This window comes from Neovison vison, chromosome 13 (genome assembly GCF_020171115.1).
Source record: "Neovison vison isolate M4711 chromosome 13, ASM_NN_V1, whole genome shotgun sequence".
In the NCBI taxonomy this organism is placed as follows: Eukaryota; Metazoa; Chordata; class Mammalia; order Carnivora; family Mustelidae; genus Neogale; species Neogale vison.
This window is the reverse complement of record NC_058103.1, coordinates 36,221,181-36,240,028: the sequence shown is the minus strand read 5'-3', so window position 1 is coordinate 36,240,028 and position 18,848 is coordinate 36,221,181. Positions and strand designations below refer to the sequence as shown.

Here is an 18,848-nt window from a genome sequence, read left to right as displayed (position 1 = left end):
TTATGTGGTGTTTTCTAATTCTTTTTTTTTTTTAAAGATTTTTATTTATTTATTTGACAGAGAGAAATCACAAGTAGATGGAGAGGCAGGCAGAGAGAGAGAGGGAAGCAGGCTCCCCGCTGAGCAGAGAGCCCGACACGGGACTCGATCCCAGGACCCTGAGACCATGACCCGAGCTGAAGGCAGCGGCTTAACCCACTGAGCCACCCAGGCGCCCGGTGTTTTCTAATTCTGAGGGTTACTGCTAATCTAGCAGAGACCTTTGTTTCATTTCTATATTTATAGGAATAGACAACAGAGAAAAAGGTTTCTTAGTTGTTTTTGAAATACACTAAAACTATTAGAGCACAGTGGTGTAAGGTAGACTTTCTTAGAAGGAATCAGTTACAGAATGACAGAAAAATCCAAGCCTTAAAATGATTGGCTCTATGGTGGGATTCTAAAATAATTATACTAACGTTTCACTTTCAGGCTTCCAGTAGCCAGTCAGTTTACTTTAAATATAATAAAATAAATAAGTATATATAAAATAAATATAGCCTGTATTGAGATATCTGGACTTAAATAACTTTAAGTAAAAAATTGATTTCAGTCAAACTAGTGAGGTAGAACAGGTATAATGGTAGTATCTACTTTACAGAGTTATTATCCAGATTAGATGAGATAATTCATATTGTTTTAGCTCAGAGGTTGCTCCTTGGGAGGAAGGCCTACAACCTGTGAGAGGAGAGTAGGAAGGGGTACTGAGGTATACGTTGGTGATTTTAGATGATTCAGGCCCCAATTCCAGAAGAAGGAACCTTATCCCCATTTGACAGATGAAGAAGCTACAGCTCAGAGAGGATAAGGAGCTGGCTGGAGAAGACTTGCCTGGTTAGTGATGGAGCTGAGATGGGAGCCCAGCTCTACCTAACTCCCCAGCCTCTCAGCCTCTGCAGTGCGTCCGCCACCCTGTCCCAGTCAGCAGAGCTCTCTTATACAGAGTTTATCCATTTGTAATTACGATTTGTAGCTTCTGTACAAAGGCAAAATTCTGCAGTTTTTAAAACCGGTATTTTTCAAGTTATTACATCTTCATAATTATAATTTTTTAATGGTGGTATAACTTCCCATCCAGCTAATGTGTGTTATCGACTGACTGACTTACCTATTAAGAGGCAGTATAGGGGGCGCCTGGGTGGCTCAGTGGGTTAAAGCCTCTGCCTTCAGCTTGGGTCATGATCCCAGGGTCCTGGGATCGAGCCCCACGTCGGGATCTCTGCTCTGCGGGGAGCCTGCTTCCTCCTCTCTCTCTCTGCCTGCCTCACTGCCTACCTGTGATCTCTGTCTGTCAAATAAATTAAAAATCTTAAAAAAAAAAAAAAAAGAGGCAGTATAGTACGAATAGTGGTTAAGGGTATGGACTTTGGTGCTGGAATAAATCCTAGAGGGACTGATATGTTAAGTTAATAAATCTCAAGTCCTTGAGCAGTATTTGGCTGTATTACTACAGCCTGCATTACTATTCCTTTTTCCCCTCCATTTTATATATTTTTAGGAGTTGCTGGTTTTCAGACAAATAGGTAATAATTGAATATTATTGAATATCTTCATGCATTAGATGCCCCCTTAATTTTGGATAATTTTTTTAAGAAGGAAAAATTTCCAGGAAAGATTATTGGATCCAAGTTTATGGTCAGTCATATGGCACTTGAAATTATCATCACGTTTTTCCCAAAGAATTATTATTTGTTTTAAGTGCCAGGCTCTACGCAGACCTCCTGAATCAAGATCTTGGAGAGAGGGTAGCATTAGGAATCTACACTTTTAGTGAGTATCCAGGTGATTCTTACATATATTTAATCTTGGGGACCAGGGACCTAAAAGTTTCAAGGCATTTTGTTGTTTTGTTTTCAACAGCAAGGGGGCTGTCTTTGCTGCTGGCAGTTCTAGCACTTTAGGGGTGAGAAATAAGAGGGTGGGGGCTGCTGAAGGAAACAGGGAGGAGGCAGGCGTGATGGGCATTGGGGTGCAGTTGTTTGGGTTATATGAAATTTGGGTATTTTAAAGTCGGAACTCACTTTATCTATTCCAGAAACTGATTTTTATTCCAGTGACTCACAGGACTTCTCATCGCATGTGATAACATTTTGTGCTTTGTAATATCTCTATTATCCTTAAACCCCTGCCTCCACAGCATATCCTTGTATCATCAGGCTAGTGGTTAATATCAGAGGGGGCAGTGTGTTGTCCCTGTTGTTTAAAGTGCATTTCATGGGGTTTAAGTCTTTCTGAAAATTAAAAGGCAGATAAAAAGCCAATGACATTTCACTTTTCTTTTCTTTTTTAATATTTTATTTATTTATTTGACAGAGATCACAAGTAGGCGGAGAGGCAAGTAGAGAGAAAGAGGAGGAAGCAGGCTCCCCAGTGAGCAGAGTGCCCGACGCGGGGCTCGATCCCAGGACCCCAGGATCATGACCCAAGCAGAAGGCAGAAGCTTTAACCCACTGAGCCACCCAAGCGCCCTGAGACTTCACTTTTCTATAGCCATCATTGGAGTGTATTGTTAGAAATATAGTTTCCAGGGCGCCTGGGTGGCTCAGTGGGTTAAAGCCTCTGCCTTCTGCTTGGGTCATGATCCTGGGGTCCTGGGATCGAGCCCCGCATCGGGCTCTCCGCTCAGCAGGGAGCCTGCTTCCCCCTCTCTGTCTGCTGCCTCTCTGCCTACTTGTGATCTCTGTCTCTGTCAAATAATAAATAAAATCTTAAAAAAAAAAAAAAAAGAAATACAGTTTCCTACTATATTGTACCACAAAAACTCTATTTAGGCTCCAGACATGCTGTAACCTAAGAACAGGTTGTCTTTTGGAAATTTTCATTTGCAATTCAGTTGGAACTGGGGAAGTGTTTTCACAGGGAAGTAAGGTTATTATAATTGATGCCCAAGTTCCCAGAGGAGTGGTCCGCACATGCTTCCTCAGCAAATACAGAACTGTGAGAAGGGAAGCGTTGAGAAGGTCGAACATTGAACCTTCAAACTTAGTAGCAACATCAGGAACCCAGGGGATGCTGGAGGGAGAGAGCGTCCATTACTCTTTTAACAAAACAGCAGGGAAATGGGCTGCTCGCTGCATCAGAAACCAGTGTAGGTAATTTGTTAGTTGAGCTATTCTGTATGAATTAGCTTGGCCTATATATAAGATTAAGGATACATACTATAAAGAATCTATAAAAAAGTGAAAATTCACCGTAAACAAGAGATACTGATTATAATGATAAATGTCAAAGGGTTTGGAGGCCCTCCCTTAGCTCAAATGGAGTAAATGAAAGGGGGAGGTGAGATGCGTTGACTCCCTTGTGTATTTCTTTCAAAATAATTTACACTTCTGGCCCAAATGAACCCACGTGATCATTTTCTTTTTCAGGGGCCTTGTGGAGAAGAAAGAGATGGAACTGGTTATAAGTAAGTTAGAGGCGGCGCAGAAGTACTTGGCGCAGAAGTACTGCATGCTTGTGCTGGGCTTGGCCATGCCTGATAAGCATCACATGTGCTGTGGAAAGTAAGTGCACACTTACGAGTTCTGTGAGATCCTTCCTTGCTTGTGTGGTCCTCTCTGGAAGACCCTTTACTTTGACTTTTGGTGCCTTTGAGAAAGTTTCCTTTTTGATTGTACAAAATAACTGGGCTCGGGTGACGCTCAGCCCCAAATACAGGTGCCGTCTTGTTTGGGAAAGCCGAGTTTGGGAAGAGTCCCAGAGTCTACACTGTATACTTGCTCAGTGGCATCTTGCTCTCAACCTGGAAGACTTCCTGTTGCTGATCATGGCCACATGGCTGCCAGGGGCAAGAGGCCTGGCGTGGGCCGGTTTTGAAGGGGGCACTGGGTATGTCTCCTGCCCTCCCGCTGCTCATTTTACAGCAACGATAGATAGCCATGGGTACAAGCTAGGAGAGTGGGGATTAGAGAAGATAACCTTGTTTGTGGGGAGATGATTTTTTCCTTAGACTGACAGTTTATGTATCACTGTAATTAAAATTTAAGTATCTCGTGGGGCACTGGGCTGGCTCAGCCAGTATAGCATGTACCTCTTGATCTTGGAGTTGTGAGTTCCAGCCCCACATTGGGTGTAGAGATTAATTAAAAATAAAATCTTGGGGCACCTGGGTGACTCAGTGGGTTAAGCTGCTGCCTTCGGCTCGGGTCATGATCTCAGGGTCCTGGGATCGAGTCCCGCATCGGGCTCTCTGCTTGGCAGGGAGCCTGCTTCCCCCTCTCTCTCTGCCTGCCTCTCTGTCAGCTTGTGATTTCTCTCTGTCAAATAAATAAATAAAATCTTAAAAATAAATAAATAAAATAAAATCTTAAAAAAAAAAAAAAAGTCGTATCACAGGAGAATTTGGAGGCATCAAGAAAAAGCTCTGATCCTTAACGCCCCCTCCCTAACCCCCTTCTCTGAGTGGTTTTTAAAACAGGCTCAAGAGCCACAACATGGTCATGGCTAGAACTCTTACTTTTAACTTTATAGGAAAGAACAGAATTCATAGTTTCTCTCCGCATTCCCCACATTTTCAAAATACAGATTGTGTTCTACATTTTCTGTGTACCTCATTCTGTTACTCTGCTTACAGAACCTCACCTACAACTTTGAATAGCAACTATAGGTGTTCTGCTGTGTGACATACCAATTTGCCTCACCATTCCTTATGTGCAAACTTACGTGATTTCGGTTTTTCTGCTTTATGGTGTTTCTGCGTCGGATATCTTCATATAAATTACTTTATTTGGGCTCTTTACTTATGGCTTATAACCCAGAATGTATTTACCTAGAAGGCATCAGTAGTTTTCTAGCTCTTGTTGCATACTGCCAGATTGTTCTCCAAAGAGTCTAGAACATTCTGTACCACCATCAGCAATAAGCATACCTAGCTCTATTAGATTAACATTTTTGATAGCTTAAAGTTTAAAAAAAAAAAAAAGCTTATTTTATTTGACTTTGAATATCTTTCATGACTGTGGGGTCTGTGCTGTTTTTCTGTATAAAATAATTTATTGCCTGTTATATTACTATTATAGTTAATTATTAAATTAATTACTGCCTCATCTAGTTTTAACCATCTATCATCTGGAAAGTGGGTAATTTATGTGTCCTATAACGAAGCTTTTCTAGTTTGTTGCTTGCCTTTGATGTTTATGTTTTTACACTTTATGAAAATATTTAAAATCTTTGTTTATTTGACTATTTCTATCTTGTTTCTGATGCTGTTCAATAATCATGCAAGTTCATCATCAGCTTCACAGTTTCCTATTCAATCACTTTAAAATTACATTTTCTCAGTGGTGCCTAGGTAGCTTGGTCAGTTAAGTGCCGTAACCTTGGTTTTGGCTCAGGGTTGTGAGATCGAGCCCCAGGTTGGGCTCCATGCTGGGTATGGAGCCTGCTTGGGATTCTCTCCCTCTGCCCTTGCCTTTCCCCTATTAAAAAAATTTTTCTCACATTACTCTAATTTCTTCTGTCTTCTAAGTATCACTTTAGATTGAAAAAACTAGAATTTGAGGTTTGAATTAGTCAGCTTGGGCTGCTGTAACAACTTACCACAGACTGAATGACTTGAATGGCTTAAACAGCAGAATTTTATTTTCTCATAGTTTTGAAGCCCGGAAGTCTGAGATCAGGAGGCCAGCATTGTCCAGTTCTGGTGAGAGCCCACTGAGTCTCTCCATGAATGAAAGAGAAAATCCCTATCTCTTTTTCTGTTCTTAAAAGGACACTAATCCCATCACTGGGCTCTACTTCCGTGACTTCATCTGAACCTAATTGCCCCTGCAAAGGCCCCACCTTCAAATGTTACCATGATAGTGGTTTTTAAGGCTTCAACATATGAACTTGGGGTGGGGTTAGGGAGACACAAATATTCAGTCCACAGCAAGGTTAAAAAAACACACTGTAGGGGTCCTGGGTGGCCCAGTTGGTTAAGCAGCTGTCTTTAGCTCAGATGATGATCCCAGAGTCCTGGGACTGAGTCCCATGTTGGGCTCCCTGCTCAGCAGAGAGCTGCCTTCTCCCTCTCCCTCCACCCCTCCCCACTGCTCCTGTTCTCTTGCTTTCTTACACTCTCTCTCAAATAAATAAGTAAAACCTTTATTTAAAAATGAAAAAAAACTACCCTAAAAAAACACAAAACAGAAAAAGACCTACTCTAAAAAAGTAATTGTATTGGAAATATTTAATTTTTAAAGATTTTTATTTTTAACTAATCTTTATACCCAGTGTGGGGCTCAAACTCACAACCCTGAGACCAGGAGTTGGCGTGCTCTACCGACTGAGCCGGCCAGGTGCCCCTTAATGTTTAATCTTTAAACGCATGTGTGCAGGGATACCTGGGTGGCTCTGCTGGTCAGGTGTCGTCGGACTCTTGATTTTGGCTCAGGTCATGATGTAGGGTCTGTGGGATTTAGTGCCTTGGGCTCAGCGGGGAGTCTGCTTAAAATTCTCCCCCCCTCTCTCTGTGCCTTCCTCCCACTCATGTGTGCACACTCTTTCTTTCAAATAAATAAATAAATCTTTAAAAACATTAAAAATAAAAGCACATGTGCAGCACAGACTAATTTTGAGACTGAAAAACCCAAACTGAACAATTCTATCATAATTAGAGATTTTATTGTATCTTTTAGTTCTCTGGATGTAGAGCCTACACTTAAATTATTATACTTTTAACAGTACATTTTTATTACAATGTAATTTTTATACAGACTTTTAAAGAACTCATTATGCTTGAAAGATATGAATTGCCTGGGTTTAGTACTGGCTCCTCTCCAGGAGGTGCTGGTCTTTTTTGTGGTTGTGTGCAACATCACCTGATTTTCTCCTGGCTATTGGATTGCAGTTTAGAAAAGCATCAGTTTAGAGTTTAGAGTTCACCACTCATTACTCACAGAACAAATTTCGTACAGGTCATTGAGCTAACAAAGGATATCAAGGAAAACAGATTACAGCATGTTTTTTGCCAATAAAAGTTGTTAATTGGCCATGGGCCTTGATTATGTCCTAGAATGGCATTTATATTGTTCTTCTGGCTATTTTTATCTAGAAGGTGAGGACAGTTTATTTTGCTAGTTAGGAGTGATTACCTGATTTTAATACATCATTCTTTCACTTCCAGTGTGAATAAGCTAATATTCCCCTGAGAACATTCTCGTGTATTTTCTGACTTTTTGATATATACATACTTAATATTGGACAAGGACACCTTATGCTATTTGTCTCTGGAGTTAAATTAGATATTTCAGAAGAACCAGCAATTTGGGGGCTGTTAATTTAGTGCTTTCATGTTTCTCAAAAAGTAGGAGGACATGCTTTTCTATTCTAAATACATCTGTAAAATCCTGATAATGCAAAAGCTTTGGCACGATTTTGATGAATGTGTTCAGTAAAAGATCTCTGTGTTTGCCAGGATAGATAAGAAAACCTCTTCATGGCATACGCTGTAGAATTAGATCTATTCTTTGTTTATGGCCAACTCCGGCTCCAACCCCACCTCGGTCTTAAGATTTCTACCTCTTCCTTTGCTCTCAGGGCAAGCCGTCGCCTGGTAGATGACCAGAGAGTCTGGCATAGGGATGAGCATACTTGAAGCTCAGGTTTATAAATCATCCTTAAGCCCCACTCCCCATCCCACCCTCCCAGTCACAGTTCAATAAGGCCTCTTTCCCCTCCCCCAAACAAATTCCTTTAATATTCTGTTCCTTTGTGCGGAGTAGGCCTTGACCTTCATTTAAACTGGATTTCCACCCAAAGCAGCAGGGGTTAAGTGGGAACAAACTTTTTTTCCTTTAGGGCCTCGAGATGCCATTGGCCTAGCTTCCCCGCACCCTCCCAGGAATGACTAAAAATATGTTACTTTCCTCATTGTAGTTTAGAGCTGAGAGTCTAAGGTAGCAAGGAGGAGTAAGAAAGCATGATAACAGGCCACTGAAAACCTCGGCGTTTTCCGCCAGGCTGGCTTTCTCTCCTTTTCTTCAGAGTTTGTCCTCACAGGTAAAATGGACAGCATTTTTGCTGACTAGCATTAGCGTGGTAGCCACTTGCCGCATGTGTCTGTTGAGCTTTTGGAATGTAGCTGGTCCCTATTTAAATGTGCTATAAATGTGAAATATACACTTTACAAACAAGTTACAATTGAACAAAATATCTCATTGATCATTCTAAAATGCAGATTATATATTAATATTTCAGGGTTTGAATACAATAAGTATATTATTAAAATTAATTTCACCTGTTCTTTTTACCGTGGCCACTAGAAATTTTTAAATTACATTTGTGGCTTGCATTATATCTCTTTTAAAAAAAAAAACAAACTTATTTATTTATTTGACAGACACAGAGAGGGAACACAAGCGGGGTGGGCGGGTGGTGGGAGAGGGAGAAGCAGGCCTCCTGCTAATAAGCAGGGATCCCCAATGTGGGCCTTGATCCCAGGACCCTGGGATCATGACCTGAGCCAAAGGCAGATGCTTAACAACTGAGCCACCCAGGTGCCCCTGCTTGCATTATATTTCTATTGGATTTTGCTATTGTATAAAGTCTCATTCAATTTGCGGAAGATTTGAAGTGTTTAGATTTGTTATTTTGCTCAGTAAATTTTTAAATTTATAGTCAGTTTATAATTATTAGGTACTTAATATAAAAATTATAAAGTAAAATTAAAAAGAAGAAAAATTGCACCCAGAGATGAATTTGCTGATTTAAGCTAGGATGTTCCCAAATGTGCTCTTTCTCTGCCTCCATTTCTTGGGCTCATTTCAGGTTTATATGTGGAGCTAAATCAGAATGGTAAGAAGAAACCTGTCTTCTGTACTTGATTTCTGTCAGTAGGCTCTATCAGTTTGCTTTGGGCTTTAAGGGAGAAAGAAGTCCCAGTTTTATGGCAACTTGAGGGGAAGGGGAAGAGGTTCATAGTACCTTCTCTTCTAACGTTTAAAATGAGAAGAGAGATACCTGGCTGGCTCAGTTGGAAGAGCGTGTGACTTTTGATCTCGGGGTCATGAGTTGAAGCCCTACATTAGGTATAGAGATTCTGTAAATAAAACTTAAAAAAAAAAAAAAGAAAAGAAAAAAGAGGGGGGCACCTGTGTGGCTCAGTCAATTTAGTATCCGACTCTTGATTTTGGCTCAGGTCATGATCCCAGGTCCTGGAATCCAGCCCCATATCAGGCTTCCTGCTCTGCAGAGATCCTGCTTCTCCCTCTCCCTCTATCCCTCCCCACCACTCACTCACTCTCTCTCTCTCAAATAAATAAATAAAATCTTAAAAAAAAAAAAAAAGGAGAAAGAAAAAGAGGAGAACATGCGTGTTTCCTGCGCCCTCTGTCATTTCAAAACCTCGCTGACACGGGGCCAGTTTGAGTTGTACAAACCTAAGTGCTGCTCTCCGTCTTCTCCCAGAAGGCAGGCTGACTTAGTCTTCCCAGAACCGAGTTTGGTTGGTATTTGCTTCAGCTTGGCAGGTCTGCATGGTGTCCGGTGTCCACTGGCAGAGGCCGTGGAAGGGTGGAAAGGGCACATAAGCACTCCTGTCGAGTGGAGGCTGCAGGTGGCGCAGAAGGACAGAAGGACGCAGAGGCCTGTCCTGAAAGCTTCTGCTGGCTCCATAGTTGAATGTGTTCAATGCGCAGACTCATCTAGAGGAAAGGCTTGTTTCCCTAGAGTTCTGGTTACAGTGACAGAAGTGGAGAGCTGACAGGCCCGAGTTTTGGTACAGACTCTGTCCCTAATTACCTATGTCTTTGGGCTTCGGTCTCTTCAGCTGTAAAGTGGGAATAATAATGCTGAATACGTCATAGAGATCTTAGGACGACTAAATATGATCATGTAAAGGGCTTAGCACAGTATTGGCACATGGTCCGTGCTTAGTAAATGCGCACTGTACTGAAGGCCTGCCTTCCTGGTTGAAGACTTGTGCACGAGGAAACCGGTGTAGGAATGCAGAGGCTGCAGGAGGAGAGGGATCCACCCCAGTAAAAACTGAACCAGTGCTTCTGTGTGTCCCCTGAACGGAGGGCTAATTTGGACCCACACAGATCATGAAGTCCCTGAGGCTTTGGGTCATCTTCCCCAGACCGCTGGAGTTCAGGAGGTTCTTGAAAGCATGATAGCAAGGGCCAGTCCTGGGAGTCGTCCCAAGCAAAACCAGAAGCAAGTCCAGGATCAGCCTGGCAGTGCCTGGGTCTAGCCTTGGCCCCTTGAGTGATCAAGTGATAGCAGGTGCACAGCCTTTTCCATCAGTTTTCAGGTCCTCTGCAGGCCATGGCTGCTCTCCTAAGGCCGGGATCAGAACTAGAATGGCCTCTCTTGGGGAGGGGAGGCCAAGTTCAGTAAATGTGCCTGTGCCGGTCCAGTGTCCTTAACGCTGAATTTGTATTGCAAAGATTCCTGAGCAGATGCCTGCCTTTAAGAGCTGTGGCTCAGCATATATACTGCATTTAGTGCTTTCTCCAGTCAACTGCAGATTTTAAGATCTTTTAAATCTTTTTAGGATTAAGATGTTTGATCTTTGTCTTTTTCTCTGCTTTAGACTTCCCCTTAGTTCTCTGTTTCCCTACTGATTAACACCCCATGTTACCTCTTTACCACCTTCCCACTCTCCTTCCTCCCCAGCTCTCACATCACCAAAAATATTCATAAGAATACATTTCCTGCTGGTTTTGTGTATCTGGAATTTAATTTATATATATATATATATTTTTTTTTTTTTTAAGATTTTATTTATTTATTTGACAGACAGAGATCACAAGTGGGCAGAGAGGCAGGCAGAGAGATTGAGGGGGAAGCAAGCTCCCTGCAGAGCAGAGAGTCCGATGTGGGGCTCGATCCCAGAACCCTGGGATCATGACCTGAGCTGAAGGCGGAGGCTTTAACCCACTGAGCCGCCCAGGCACCCCCTGAATTTATATTGATTAACTTTTGACCAAACACGGTAAGGGTTTTGATCTGGATAACCTAAGAAATTGAAGAAAAAGATGTTGGGACTCAAAATGCCTTTGGACAGCATTTATGTAGCTAAATAGCCTTGGGGCCACGGTAATGGTCTTGCCAAGAGGCCTTTGAATATAGGGGCTTGCCTAGATCACTGAGAGACTGAGCTTCCTTCTCAACCTATAGTTGTGATTTGTTGTATTGCAGGGAGAAAATATCAGATACGCAAAAAGACTGGAAATTCTTTGAGGTGAGTCACCTACGTTTTGGGACTTTTTCTATGAACCCTGAATAACCAATAGCCGTTTGTCAGGCACTTATTTTTAGTGAATATCTTTTCTTAAAAGGATGCTAACAAGCTGTATGCTATATCTTAAATTTTTGGTCTCGTTTTCCTCCTGCAAAGGCGAGTACCTGTGTATTTTCCACAGCTTTTCAGGAGTGCGGAGAAGTGGGGTCACCTGGGTTTGCGTCTGCTTGGCAGTGTTTCATAGACAGGTGGGAGTTTTACTGTCATCGCCGTGGGTTGTGATTCTTGTCTGTTTTCTGTCGTAGTCCTTTTATACTTTCTGTACATACGTAGCTTGGATTGTCTTCCGACGTCAACACTTCACAGAGATTGAGGAAGAAATAGGGAGGCTCTTTCGTACCAATATGTTCAATATTCCTCGGAGGAAGCGCGAGGATGAAGAATCAGGAGGGGAAAAGAAACGCATGACTTTTGTACAATTCAGGTACGACCTTTTGACTTCCCAAAGCTCAGGGACATTTCTAGAAACAGAATGGTATAACCTTAATGTCTCCTCTCCCACCCCCTACCCCCAGGAGAATGATGGCAAAACGCCCAGCGATTAAAAAAGCCATTAACATGCGCTCTCCAGTCCTGTCTACTCTGCTGCCATCTCTCAGAGAAAAAGCTCAGAATGTCTTTGAGAAAAAGAATCATCAAGGAGGCATCAAACTCCCAGCCCAGATACAGGAGCACACGGAAAATCTGGAGTCTGTGCCCATGCCAATGTAAGTGGCTCAAGGAGAGGGAAAGGAGAGCCTCAGCATGTCCTAGGTTGGGCCAGGAGGCAGACACCACGCCTTGTCCAGAAAGTTGAACAGAGATGAAAGCCGGCTTCTTACCCACCCCTCTACCTCTCCACCTATTTCCTTTCCCAAGCAGCTCTTGGTACACCCAGCTAGACTAGAAAACATTGCTAGAAAGTTATGCTAGACTTCAAATAGCTCTAATTTGGAGGTGTGGGTAGACGACCTTACAAGGCTGAGGTTTCTTCATTAGAAGAACCATCTCTGGGAAATGTGGGGAGGCCAGTTACAAAACCTTATGTGGGCTGAAATTTTGGACTCATACTTAAGACCACAATGGGGGTTCATGGAAATAGGGAAAACTTTAAAAAAGTATATATGTATATATGTATATGTGTATGTATATGTATGGGTATGTGTGTGCGTAGCTTTGGCATGTACACACACACACACACACACACATGCAGGCACAACCATAACCATACACCTTATTCATTGGCCTCACCGCTTCAGTTATACCAATAATTCTTTTCACAGAGTTGGCATCTTGGGGGAGCCTCGATGTCTGTTCAACCCCCATACCCTTCTCCCCCTTGAACCAGAAGAAAACACAAAAGCGGATGGGAAACATTCCTCCCTGACAGAAAGAAATAACCTGAAGATCCAGGATACACTGAACATAGTTCTGAGAACACTGTCGTCTCAAACAGCATTCCCTAAATGATCGGGTACCTTCTGTTTCTGTAATTCAGTCCCTGTATTTGAAGTAAACTACTCTGACTTAATCACTTTATACAGGACTAATATTTATTGTTATTAAAAAATTTTAATTCAAATTATTTTGTTGAAAGTTCAGTAGTAGACAGTTAATCTCAGAAACCTTTAGAAAAGCTCATTTTCCTGTATTTACTAGTTTGCTGTGTTATTTATTTACTTCCTTGGCTTCTGTGTGACTGTTTAGAGTAACATATTAGGACATTTAGCCAGTATTCTAGTGGACTAGTAAAGAAACATTTTGTGTTTATTTGTTCCTATGTTCATTTTTACTATATGAGAGAAGATGTTTGGGACATTTGAAAACTAAATTTTATAAAAAAGGAAAGTAAAATATTTTTAAAATGAAATCTTTTTCTGTGGCTTTATTATTATTGACATTGAGATATAAAGTATATCTGATTCATTTAAAGATTTTTTTTTTTTTAATTTGACAGAGAGAGATGCAGTGAGTGAGGGAGCACAAGCAGGGGGAGTGGGAGATGGAGAAGCAGGCTTCCCACTGAGCAGAGAGCCCGATGCAGAGCTTGATCCCAGGACCCTGGGATCATGACCTGAGCCGAAGACAGAGGCTTTAACCCACTGAGCCACACAGGCGCCCCCCACCCTCTTTTTTAGAAAAGATTTTATTTATTTATTTGACAGAGAGAGGGATCACAAGTAGGCGGGGGCGGGGGGGGGAAGCAGGCTCCATGCTGAGCAGAGAGCCCAATGCGGGGCTTGATCCCAGGATCCCAGGACCCTGAGATCATGACCTGAGCTGAAGGCAGAGGCTTAACCCGCTGAGCCACCCAACCTCCTGGAGTGTTTTTTTTCTTTTTTTTAAGATTTTATTTATTTATTTGACAGAGAGAAATCACAAGTAGATGGAGAGGCAGGCAGAGAGAGAGAGGGAAGCAGGCTCCCTGCTGAGCAGAGAGCCCGATGCGGGACTGGATCCCAGGACCCTGAGATCATGACCCGAGCCGAAGGCAGCGGCCCAACCCACTGAGCCACCCAGGCGCCCTGGAGTGATTTTTTTCTTTAAACATTTTTTGCTTACATGTACTTTTTTTTTTTTTTTTTTCGAAATAGATTGAGAAAATAGTGTCCCCAATTTCTTGCATCCTGGTGACATCTAGCACTGCACTGCCCATCTGGCAGCACATGGGAACCTCAATGTTTATAAGCAAAGGACGTGAGTAGGTAATTAGCCACAAAAGGAGAAACACAAATGGCCAATATGAGGAGGTATTCATTCTTACAACTAACTGGAAGTAGAAATCAGAAGATACAATTCCATTTTCACCTATAGAATTGGCAAAGATTCCAAGAAATGACCATGTCTAATGTTGGCAAGTGGGTGGACAAGTAGGCATTCTCATAGGCTGACAAGGTTATATACTCTGGTGTGAGTTCTAGAGGTCCATTCGGCAGTAATGTATCACTTTTTGAACATACGTATGTATTCGTGAATTCATTTAGGGCTGATTCGAGTATGTGGCTCCTTCCATCAATCTGTGATGGTGTTGTCTGTTATCGATTGAGGGCTTACTGAGCGGGGAGCTATATCATTTCCTCCAACCCTCTGACCAGATGGAGGCTTCAGAAGTGGCATGAGGGTGATTATAGTCATGGCAGAATAACTAATTCATCATCCTGAATTTACAAGTAGTCATCAGTCGTTGACTCATAGCCTCCTCAGTGCTCGGTGCCTGGCTCAGTGCCTTGCTGGGAGAATAGGAGAATAAGGTGAGATGGCTGTTCTCAGAGCTGAGCTGGAGTCCGGACAAAGCTCAATCACAGAACAGGGAAGCACACAGAAAAGCTCAGTTGTGAAGTGGAACCGTAAGGGCTCAGCTAAACGCCGGCTCATAATCATCCATGCAGAAGTAGCGAGGAGCTGGGTAGGAGGAGCTCACCTCAGCGTGAGTCAGGCCTCACGTGGGCGTGCCATGGGCTCATGGCCCACTTCCTGCTTCAGAGATTGTGTTATTTTGTGTGGCTTCTCTGAGCCCACTGACTGGATAAATATGCCAGTTTCTACCCCAGCACTGTGGCTTAGCTGGGGAGTAATTATCTCCTTCTCCACACACATCCTATTCCCTTCACACACATCCCTTATCTTGCCACGATAATCACACACTGATGCAGATGTAAGAGGCACACATGGAACATTTGCTTGAGGACTCAAGGGAGTTGTGTCATTGCACACAAAGAAGAAAGCGAGGAGGAGCCCTGCCTGTCATCACAGGGCTCACACTGGGACATGTACCCATTAAAGAACAATTGGGAGGATTTTTAGAGCTAGCATTTCTCCCCCACCAGCTCTCACAGTAAACCAGGAAGAATGGTAGTTATAGATGTTGGCTTTTCAACCTAGGACCCTGAGAACCAGAGCTGTTGTTTCCAGTCTAGCACTGTGAGTTTATCTTACGAAATCATTTGTTTATTGGTTCACAAATCGTTACTGTGTACCTGCTATATTAGCATCTGTGAATACTCCCATTACAAGGCAGACATGGTCTGTGCCCTTCCATGTGGCTGGAGTTCCTCCTGGCAGAGGGTGGAACGAGAGGGAGTTAACAGGGACCAGATGGTTTGTGCTTTGTAGGTTGTAGCATGAAGTTTGGATTTTGTCTAATTGGTTGGGAATCTGATGGAGGATTTTAAGCAAAGGAGTGACATGATCCAATTTATGTTTGAAAAGACTGTTCTGGATTCTGGTGGAAGATGGGCTGGGGCTGGGGGTGGGAGGATGGAGAACAGAGGCTGGAGGTCAATTAGAAGGTACAGAGGTGCCCCAGGACAGGGAAGGTGGTGAGTTGGACTAGGGAGGGTATTCTGGATAAGATGACATTTGCTGATGGATAAGCTGTTGGGGATGAGGAAAGAGAGAGCAAGGAAACCTCCAGACTTTTTGTCCTGAGCGATTGGATGTTTGGTATTTCCATAGAGGGATGACAAACTGGTTGAGGGAGAAACGTTCAATGCTATTTTGGACTGTTAAGTTTGAGATGTCAATCTGTCATCCCTTTGGAGTTGGCCTTCAGATAGAGAGATCTGGAGTTCTGGGGACAGATTTGGGAGTAAATGGCTCAGGGATTGGTTAAGATGACCTAAGTAGAGTGAAACTAGAGAAGAGAAAGGACCAGCTGTAGGGCACCTTACATGTAAGAGGGGACAGAAGAGGAACAAAAACAATGTGGCAAATCCCTTATGTGCCCCAATAGCTCAGCTCAACTTCACAATGTGCCACGGCCAGTGAGGCAAGAAGAAAAACAAGAGGTGCGCCTAGATGGCTCAGATGGTTAAGCATCTGACTTTGGCTTAGATCATGATCTCCAGGTGCTGGGATCGAGCCCCATGTCGGACTCCCAGCTTGGCAGGGAGTCTGCTTCTCCCTCTCCCTCTCCCTTTCCCCCCTGCTCGTGCTTTCTCTGTCAAATGAATAAATAAAAAATATATTTTTTCTTTTTTGATGAACATATATTATTTGTTTCAGGGGTACAGGTTTGTGAATCATCACTCTTATCAATTCATAGTACTCGCCATAGCATATACCCTCCCCAATGTCAGTCACCCCATCCCTCTCAACCCCCTCCCCTCCAGAAACCCTCAGTTTGTTTCCTGAGATTAAGAGTCTCTTATGGTTTATCACCCTCTCTGGTCCCATCTTGTTTCATTTTTCCCTCCCTCCCCCCACCCCGACCCCTGACCCTGCCTCTCAAATTCCTCATATCACAGAGATCATAGGATAATTGTCTTTCTCTAATTGACTTATTTCCCTTGCCATAATACCCTCTAATTCCATCCATGTCATTGTTAATGGCAAGATTTCATTTTTGATGGCTGCTTTGTACTCCATTGTGTGTGTGTGTGTGTTTGTGCGCGCACGTGCATGCGCGTACACGTGCGTGTGTGTGTCACATCTTCCTTATCCATTCATCTGTCGATGGACATCTAGCCTCTTTCAAAAAAGAAGAAGAAGAAGGAGAAGAAGAAGAAAAACATGAGAGGGAGAAGTCATGGCAGATAAGAGAAAAAAGTCTGTCACGAGGTAGGGAGTGGGCAGCTGGATGGAAATGCTGCAGAGAGAAATGGTAAGACGACCACTGAGAGGTGACTGTTAGATTTGGGAACATAGAGGTCAACTGTGCGGGCTCCAAATGTGGAGCCCCCTTGATGTCAGCCAAGCAGAGAAAGGCTGGTGAGAAAGTGGAGACCAAGCCCCTGGACAATGCATGGTTTGCTGAGAAGGGAAAGAAAGAAATGGCCCAGGAGCTATGGGAAGATGTAGGGTCAAGGCAGGTGGGGGAGTTTTAGTGTTGGGTTGTTTGGGTTTTGGGCTTTAGTGATCAGAGATAACAGAGCCACTCTGTATGCTGACACAGCTGATCTCCTAGAGGGAGGAAAACTGACAGTTCAGGAAGGAGAGGGGATACTTGTAGGACCTGAGAACTAAGGAATGGGAAGCACAAGGAAGAGGCATTTGTCATTGCAGGAGGCAAAACAGAGGGTATGATATTCTTTCTCCAAGTTCTTCCGAGTCTACTAGATACCCAGAGACCCCTTGTGTGTGCAACACTTGCAAGGCACAGTGTCTGAACTGCCAATAGAAGGAAACAGAGAGCAAACATTCTCAGCCCAGAGGAGTGCATAGCTAGTGATGGACTTTCAGATACCACATAGGCGAGACATAGCAAGGCTGTGAAGAGGGTGTTTTGGGTTCCCATGAAGCCACACTTTTTTTGGGTGATCATCTACTCCATTTAGGTACAAGACCAGCTGGGAAAGTTGTATCACTTTTTCCCATAGGATCCCTTAACCAAGTCAATGGGTCCTCAAGCATTAAAAATAACAACACCTGAAAAACAACAACAACAACAACACCTGAGCCCTGAGCCAGTCTCTTCCCTGTAGATTTTATTTTGTGTCCTGGGTTGTATTTTAAGAATATAAAATTCGGGGCACTTGGCTGGTGCAATCTGTTAAGCGTCCAACTCTGAGTGTTTCAGCTCAGTTGTGATCTCAAATCATGAGATAGAGACCCGTTTGGGGCTCTGCACTCAGTGCAGAGTCTGCTTGAGGTTCTCTCTCCCTCTGCACTTCGCACCTTGTGCTCTCTTTCTCTCTCTCTCAAACAAATAAGTTAATCTTAAAAAATATATATTTTAAAAATCTTAAAAAAAAAAGACTTAAGTTCATCGCTCTTTTAGAATTTACTGCCAGGGGCACCTGGGTGGCTCAGTTGGTTAAGCATCTGCCTTTGGCTCAGGTTATGATCCTGGAGTTCCAGGATCAAGCCCTGCATTGGGCAAGTTCTGTACTTGAACAAGAGCTTGCTTCTTCTTCTCACTCTCTCCTCCCCCTACTCTGCTCTCACTCTCTCTCTCAAATAAATAAATAAAAAGAACTGACTCCCAGGGGAAAGACTGTCTCTCCTAAAAATTTACTGTGATTACTTTCATGAGAAAACAAGAATATTTGTCCTATCATGGTTTCCTCTTTTTCATTTGCTGCAAGAAATCACAGAAATAAATGTAATGCTTAAACATGAGAACTCAGAGTTTTGGTTTCTCAGGTTTATATTTTCTATTTTTACATCTTTGTGATGGTTATACCTTTTCTATACCTTTTTTTTGTTTCTTTTTCAATTAAAAGAATTTTTTTTTTTTTACTTTGAAACAATGGCAGATTCACATGTAGCTGTAAAAAATTATACGAAGGCATGCTGTGAACTCTTTATCTGGTTTCTCTAAAAGGTATCATCTTGCAAAATTATAGTACAGTTTCACAACCAAGTTATTGATATTGACCCAATCAAGATACAGGGCATACTGCTGATCCAAGAATGCCTCACTATCCCCACTCTGTTCTTAACCTCTGTTCCATATTTCTGTCATTTTGTCATTTCAAGAAAGTTATATACAGGGATGCCTGTGGCTTAGTCGGATAAGCGTCTGCCTTTGGCTCTTGTCATGATCCCAGGGTCCTGGGATCAAGTCCCACACAGGGCTCCCTGCTCAATGGGGAGCCTGTATCTCCCTGTGCCTGCCTCTCTCATTCTCTTTGACAAATAAATAAATAAAATCTTAAAAAAG

General features: G+C 42.8%; 1 protein-coding gene across 1 annotated transcript in view; it reads left to right on the top strand.

The window, feature by feature from the left end:
• Positions 1–13,115, top strand: part of PPP1R36 (protein phosphatase 1 regulatory subunit 36) — a 29,629-nt gene extending 16,514 nt beyond the window's left edge. Inside the window, exons 7-11 of the mRNA XM_044230624.1 lie at positions 3,408–3,542; positions 11,164–11,206; positions 11,512–11,690; positions 11,782–11,973; positions 12,529–13,115. Coding sequence (XP_044086559.1) covers positions 3,408–3,542; positions 11,164–11,206; positions 11,512–11,690; positions 11,782–11,973; positions 12,529–12,715 — 736 coding nt within the window. The 3' untranslated portion in view covers positions 12,716–13,115. The remainder of the gene's footprint in view (positions 1–3,407; positions 3,543–11,163; positions 11,207–11,511; positions 11,691–11,781; positions 11,974–12,528) is intronic.
• The last annotated feature ends 5,733 nt before the right edge of the window (positions 13,116–18,848 follow it).